We start from the raw sequence: 7,456 nt of genomic DNA on the forward strand, positions 1-7,456 counted from the left end.
CAACGGAAGGTTTCCAGATGGATATGCGGAGCAAATCCATCTGGCGGAGTCAGGTTACTGGTTTATACACAGCAGGTTGATCCTTTATCGATATTTAAACTCACAGGTGTCATTTGCAGATGTCTGAGAAGTAAAACAATTCAAACAAACTTTAGGAATGTCAATAATATATTGGCTAAAATGTAGAGGACCTGATGCAGAACCCTGAGGTACCCCAATATTTACATTTAATATTTTACATTAACTTTAAATGATAAAAGAAAAAGGACCTTGTAGTTAGAGATGTTGAAAGTCTTAGTTTTACCTTAAGAATGCTTCTGTCTCCTTGAACCCCAGTCGGCCTCGGCTGATGCCCGCTCACACTCAGTGGAGAAAAATCGAAATCTAGAGAAGTCATTTTTTCTTAAAATAAGTGCATTTGTTCTGGTGTTAAGGAGATAAAAGAGACATTTTGCCAATGGAACGAGACAATTTACATTTATTTCAAGTGCATGTTATCTAATTATCTTATTTTAAGAGTAGAAATACTCATTCCATTTTCAAACTATCTCATTTACCTACTCAAATTAAGGGTAATTTAATTTAAGAAATTAAGTAATTTAATTTAAGTAAAAAGGGTAACTTAATTTAAGAAATTTTTACTTATTTCTAGATAGTTTTTCCAGTGCAGAGTCTGGTTCTGCTGGGGGTTTCTTCCTGTTAAAAGGGAGATTTCCTCCGCACTGTCGCTACAAGCATGGTTGGTGTGAGGGATTGCTTTCCGGTCAATGAGTCGATGCAATCAACTGGTTTTCCTTAGATAGAAAACTTTGAATCAATCTGACTGGATGATCTGGTGAACTGGAAAGAGCCTTGAGATGACAAATGTTGTGAATTTGGCGCTATAGAAATAAACTGAATTGAATTGAATTGAACTACTGTACTGTAAAATAATATAGTCATAAATAAATAAATAATCATTTTAATCATCAACACGAACTGAAGGGTTCATATTGCATTGATCAGCACCACCCCGCCGTGACGGATTGGAACGGGAGAAAATGAAAAATAATAATGAAAAAAAATATAAAGCACAGTAGGACAAATAGTGACTGACGTGTTCAGTACAGTATTTCACTGCTGTTCTGACGGAGCCGCTGCATCCTGAATCTGCTCTGTGGCGTTTTTTTCTTCTAAAGCCTGCGGTGCATTACAAAAAACATCAAGAATTAAGAAAAACTTTCTTAAATTGAGTGTATTTACCCTCAATTTTAGCAGAGAAATAAGATGATGAGTATTTCTACTCCTAAAACAAGATAATTAAATAGGTGGAAACCGGCCATGACCATATTAATGCAGTAAAACTTTTATTTATTTATTTATTTATTTTTTATTATTATTATCATTTTTTCTTTCTTTCATTCTATTTTATTCAATTTCTATTGTATTTTTTTTTATATTTACTTATTATTTTCTATTTAATTTTTATCCCATTAGTGCTGCTTATTTAATTACTAACTATATTTATGTTTGTAAGCTACTTATGTTTAACCATGTGACCTACTTTACTTTTAAGCCTAACTTGTTGTATATACTTTCAAAGTTTTGTTCTTTTTTAAAACTTTACCATATTGAGCGGTAGCCTGAATGTAGGCTTGTATGTATATGTCTGTGTAAGTTGCAAAAATTTAAATAAAAATTAAGTGATTAAAAAAAAACAAACAAGATAATTAGATAATATGCACTCCAAATAAGACAAAGCAATTGTTTTTTTCTTATTTTAAATGTAAATTGGCTTGTTCCACTGGTAAATTATCTCAATTACCTCCTCAAATCAAGAAAAAATGCACTTAATTTAAGCAAAAATGACTCATTTAGATTTCCATTTTTTGCAGTGTGCAGGTGTGTTTTTTTAGAGAGAGGAACATAGTTATAGTTATAGTTGTTGTCGCTCTTTTTTCTTCTGGGCCAAAAGATCCTTATAAACCGACATGCCACCATTAATATGTTTGACAATAAAGTTTAACAATGCATGATGCAAATCCGTGAAGCAGCGAGACCGTGAAAAGTGAACCGCATGATAGCGAGGGTTCACTGTACTTGAAAAAAATCTGCTTTTTGGTGGAGTTTCTGAGAGACAAATTGTTATGAAAATAGAGTTTTATTCTTTGTTTTGAGTATTTGTTCGTTAATCTATTTTTCATATTTAAATGAGTTAGAGAATGTTTTTCACCCAAATATCTGCTTAAAAAGAATCTGTGTTAACTGAACTTAAATTGTGATTTAATCTATTTAGTTTAAAACTTTTTTTTTTTTAAACGACAAATAAAAAAATGTAAAAAGTGTTTATTTTATCCTTGTTTGCTCCTTATTGAAAGAAGGCGCTCAGTAAATTACAAGATTAATTTCGACCTCAATGGTCACTTTGATGGCTCTGTGTAGAAATGTCCTAAATCAGTCAGTGGGTCTCTAATGGTGAATATTATCCTGTTGTATTTAAGCGTTTATTTATTTTTTTCTCTCTTTTTTTGCTGTCACACTTGCTCTACTTTAGTATATATATATTTTTTTTTTTTGTATAGCCACATCACATTTTCTTTGCAGGCTTTGTCTCTATGACTCCAGCTATATGTCGGCCATATTGTATCCCTGAAAGTAGCCTTGCAGACCTCCTTGGTGGCTGCGATTCATGGTAGTTATTTCTCCTCCCAGGGGCTTACAGGTGTTTCTCTACTTGCTTTAAAGTCTTTACTGTGATCAATGATGTGTTTTTATTTTTTTTAACTTGAAGCCTTATATCCTGCGTCTGAACCTAGACATGCCTGGAACATCGGCTTGTTGTTGCTTCATTTGCAATCATCCCAGTGGGCTTTGTTTCCACCTGGAATGCTTTTTCTCAGAATCTAGCGGTGACACAACAGTTCTACAGCAAAAACCCAGCATAGTGATTTACAAACTGAAAATATGATCAAAGATGATAACATTTCTAATTCTTAAATGTTTTTTTTAGATCTTACTTTCTTGTAGAAACAGCGTCTCTGATTAATATTTCAGGTAATCGCTGGATTGAATTCGGGGCTGGATTTAAGCTGCATTTGTGTTTGTCTGATGAACATAATTTTTCTGTATATCAAACCATTCAAAGCACAGTTTGAAACAAGGTGTTTGCTTATTTAATCTAGCTCAATATTTATGATCTTGTTTTATTCATATATGAAACCAAGAATTCAAACCTTTTATCACTGAAATATTTTGTATTTCTACTTTGTATGTTACCTTTGGAGTCTGTAGGCTCTGCAATATTCAGTCTCACTATCTGTCTGACCTCCCTTTTGTTTTACCCATCTCTCTTCCAGTCCAGTACTCCTCTGGGCGCTCAGATGTCTGAAAGAAGAGTACCGTCTCCAGGTACTGACCTTACACACTCAGTTTCACACATCCCTTCAGAACATGATGATTTTTTCACAGACATAAACAAAAAATAACCAGTAGCTGAACGCATAAAGAAGAAGAAATCATTTAATAATGAAAACATGCGGCCTTCAGGTCCAGACTTCTATGAGTTCTATGTCAGAGCTTTATGCAAACGACGAATCAAGCTGCAAAAACGTGTTTGATGCAAACTCCAAAATTTCAAATAAAAACAATAAATACAACAGAAAAACTGCTACCACCACTAAAATAGAAGCAAAAACCAACAAACAAAATAAATGCAAACAGAAAATGCTGAGATAACAGAAATAAAATGATGCAAAGTGCTCCTGACCACTAGAGGGAGCCAAAGAAAGAACAAACCATATTGGACCAGAGCGTCACTTGTATATGTCACTGTAGGGTTATTCTGTAATACTGTGAGACTGTGTGTTTGAAAATAAAATGAAAGATTTATAGGCTGTTACAGTGTGTTTGAATTGAAGAAGAGAAGAACTTTCCTTCTTTTAATAAAAATCCTGCCTTTAAGCTTAACTTCCTGTTTGTACGGAGGGTCTGGTGCAGTATGCGTGGTTAAGGTTAGGGTAGGGTAAGTAGGGTAGCGCTCAGTTTTAAAGCATTACATGAAAAGGGGTGAAACAATAAGATATTTCAGTGTTTCACCTGCACAAGGAGAACTGGTCACATACAGTCGTTAGGCTGACTGATCGTTAAAGCAAAATAAAACAGCCAACATAAAACACGGAGTAGAACAAACCTTTTGTATTATTTGTAAAGTGACCTTGAGTGTCAAGAAAGGCGCTGTTAGATAAAATGTATTATTATTATTATTATTAAAGGAAAAGTCCAGTCGGCAAGGAATAACCAATGGGTCATTATTTATACGGTACCTTAAACTAATACGTTCACGTTGATTTAATTAATTTGGCATTAATCAGTAAAAAAACAAAAAACTATATTTTTCGTCACGATCAGAATCAGAATCAAAAATACTTTAATAATCCCAGAGGGAAATTACTTTTGTTTCACGCTCCAGTTACAGTTTTATATAATATATACACACATCCAACTATACAATATAATAAAGATAAAAAAAAAAATAAGAATAAAAAGTGATAAAATATATACACATATGGCTCTTCTGTATATATATCTATACGTATATCTATCACTGTGTCCGGGTGCGGCCATTTTTGCCCAAATTTAGTAACCCCTCCCTCCTGCCATCTTCCAGCAGTGATGTCACGGTGCGGTAAGCCTAGCGCCATTCTCCCCGCTTTACAAGCTAAATCAATGGGAACTACTAGACACATCTGCAATCAACAACAATTATTGAAGATTTCCAGAGGACTTCACCTTTAAAATTCACCAGAGCTATAGTGAAACTGACAATGCCGTCGCGAACGGCAGCTGGATGTTGATCCTCCACGGACGGTTTCGTCGTCTGATTGCCAACGTGAAGAGGGAGGGAAAAAAAACACGTCATTAATCCGTTACTCTCTGCTTCGCATAGTGCCCAGGTCGTCGCCATCTTGGATAATAGCGCGTTGTGACAAACACCAGATACAGCACTGGGACTTGCTCAATGCCCGATACCGCACCGTGACGTCAGAAACCTTTAGGTGGCAGTAGTGTTCTTTGACAAACATGGATGCCTCCATACTCTTAATTGAAAACACTTATTTATTAAAAGTGTATAATAATTTCATACTTAAAGTACTTTCAGAAGTTTGTATTCTGAATGTGAGCAGACTTTTCCTTTAAAATCTTATCATAGTTTCTATTACCTGATGAATGTTTAGGCTTTAAATGCTGGGAAACTATGATGTCTGACTTCTGTCAAACTGATCTCTGCATGCTCACATTCACACAGCTCAGGCTCTCTGTAGGTTGAATGGTGAAGCTGTGATGAAGCCATTTGGTCTCTTAACTTTCAGACCTCACTGAGGATTCCAGTGGCCGGTATCCTGAAGCCACACAGAGGAGGGAGTCTCTCAGAAGGAGCCCTGACAATCAGAAGGACGTCATACGATGTACGCTACCAAACACATTCTTTTTATCTCTATCTATTAATTATGTATTTTCTCCTGCCTGCAGGATAGAACACAGCTCTGTTGTTGCTTGTTCTCCTGTTTCTTCCCACTTCCACCACAGCTTTAGCTTTAACATCCAGCCTTTAGTTAGAAGTTTTACTTTTTCATACCTGTGAATAAATGGAGAGAACTGGCTGTGCTAGATCAAGTAGAATACGCTTGTATTGCACATCAAAAAGTTGTAAAATGCATACAGAGACTAACAAAATAATTCAGATTCACTTGATGGAGGGTTAAGCATTAATATATAATTTTCAGATCGTTTTACAATAAGCGAAAAGTGTGGCGTGCTGCTAGTTTAAGTTTGTACATTTCAAGGCTCAGTTTTTTGTCCTCTTTTCTTTGCCAAATAAGTCAAAATGTGTTAGATAAATTAAGGAATACCTGCTAATGTTTTTAATTGGTTTACTTTTGTGTCACTGTTGTTCCTCTTTCAGAGAAAAGAGCTGCCTAACTCTTCCACTTTCCTTCCCTCATGACGTTTTGTGATGCTATCTGAAAAAAGAGCTCCAAATACAAATGCATGCCACACGCTCAGGAATCATGGAATATTTATTTATTTACAATTCAACAATCAGGGGATTTTTTGTGTTAAACTTTCTCACAAGATCTAAAATGAAAACTCTTAAATCGGTTTTTGTAACCTGACAAAACAAGCAGAAACAAATTTGTTTGCCAACAAGCATGTTTTACGTTCTTTGACCACTAGAGGGCATCTGCTCAGTTTCTTGCTGCTGCCAGTCAGGCAAATCAGAACTTTAACTTTTCTTCTTGTTTGCCTTTATTTTAAAATAGTTTTGTCTTACATTCTACCACATTTTTTAGTTGTTTTTGTTTGTGTAATGATTGATGAATAACCATAGTGAAGAAAACCTCTGCGGTTATTTTTTAGGGTTTTTAGTCCTTGATAGATAAAGATGAAGTTTTGTATTTCAGCCCTTCCTCCCATCCCAACCACTAATCGACCTGGCAGCGCAAAGAAGCCCCAAACCCCCATCCACTCATCCTCAGAGGCCAACAAACTGTACACCGAGCTGCGGAAACAGAAGAGAAGCAAGACGGCGGATGAAGAGAAACTGCTGGAAAAGAGAGTCCAGCGCCTGGAAAGGGAGCTGGAACAGAGCCAGGCTCCCTCCTTCACGGGTTCCTCTGCAGGTAGCATGGAGGAACATGGCCGACTTTAACTATTTGTTCCAATATAAACATAAACTTTGGTAAATAGATCAGACAGTTAAATAAAGCCAAGGATCTCAGCACTCATTAAGAAGAAAGATACCGGTAGTTTAAAAACTTGAAATGAATAAATAACATTTGAAATTTAAAAAGGTTTAATATTTTTATTCATTACACCCAGAGGTGAGTAGAAACTAGGTACATTTACTTAGTTACAATTACATAAGTTACCTAATACAAAAAAATATAAAAACAAACATGTAGGACTCCTTGTATTTTATGAAATGTTTTAATCTTACTTAAGTAATATATTCGTATCACTATTCTTATTTCAGTAAACTTTATTGTAACTGACCACCACTGGTAGCGTCTGGGATCTGGTAAATATACAATAAGAGTAGATGTTGTTACTGGAAATTCTTTATCCTTACTAACACATACAGATAACCTAAAGTATTACACAACAAAAGTTTAAAGAAGGGCGTTACTTCTGCAAAAATAGACTTTTTTTTCAATTTTAAGATTTGAATTGGCAAATGACTCTCAGTCGGATTACATAACATAAGAAATTACACAACAAAAACTAATTGAAAAGGACTTACTTTAATTTACATTTTTGCAGTGTAAACATGGCTGGTACTAGACAGGGGCCAACGGGGGCCAGTGCCCCTGTAGCTCATGTCCTGGCCCCTGTACTGAAGACATAGTAATACAGGGTTTATACATGAATGAGTAACTCTAACTAATACCCATGACTTTTTTTATTTATATATATATAT

At 35.2% G+C, this 7,456-nt stretch overlaps 1 protein-coding gene across 2 annotated transcripts in view; it reads left to right on the forward strand.

Annotated features, from left to right (window-relative positions):
• The window catches only part of cep89 (centrosomal protein 89kDa), a 111,780-nt gene that overhangs the window by 3,774 nt on the left and 100,550 nt on the right, over positions 1–7,456 (forward strand). For both annotated transcript variants that reach the window (XM_015375173.1, XM_015375175.1), the window contains exons 5-7: positions 3,336–3,387; positions 5,349–5,444; positions 6,441–6,659. In XM_015375173.1, coding sequence (XP_015230659.1) covers positions 3,336–3,387; positions 5,349–5,444; positions 6,441–6,659 — 367 coding nt within the window. The remainder of the gene's footprint in view (positions 1–3,335; positions 3,388–5,348; positions 5,445–6,440; positions 6,660–7,456) is intronic.

This window comes from Cyprinodon variegatus, unplaced genomic scaffold (assembly GCF_000732505.1).
Source record: "Cyprinodon variegatus isolate N-32 unplaced genomic scaffold, C_variegatus-1.0 Scaffold114, whole genome shotgun sequence".
Lineage (NCBI taxonomy): Eukaryota > Metazoa > Chordata > Actinopteri > Cyprinodontiformes > Cyprinodontidae > Cyprinodon > Cyprinodon variegatus.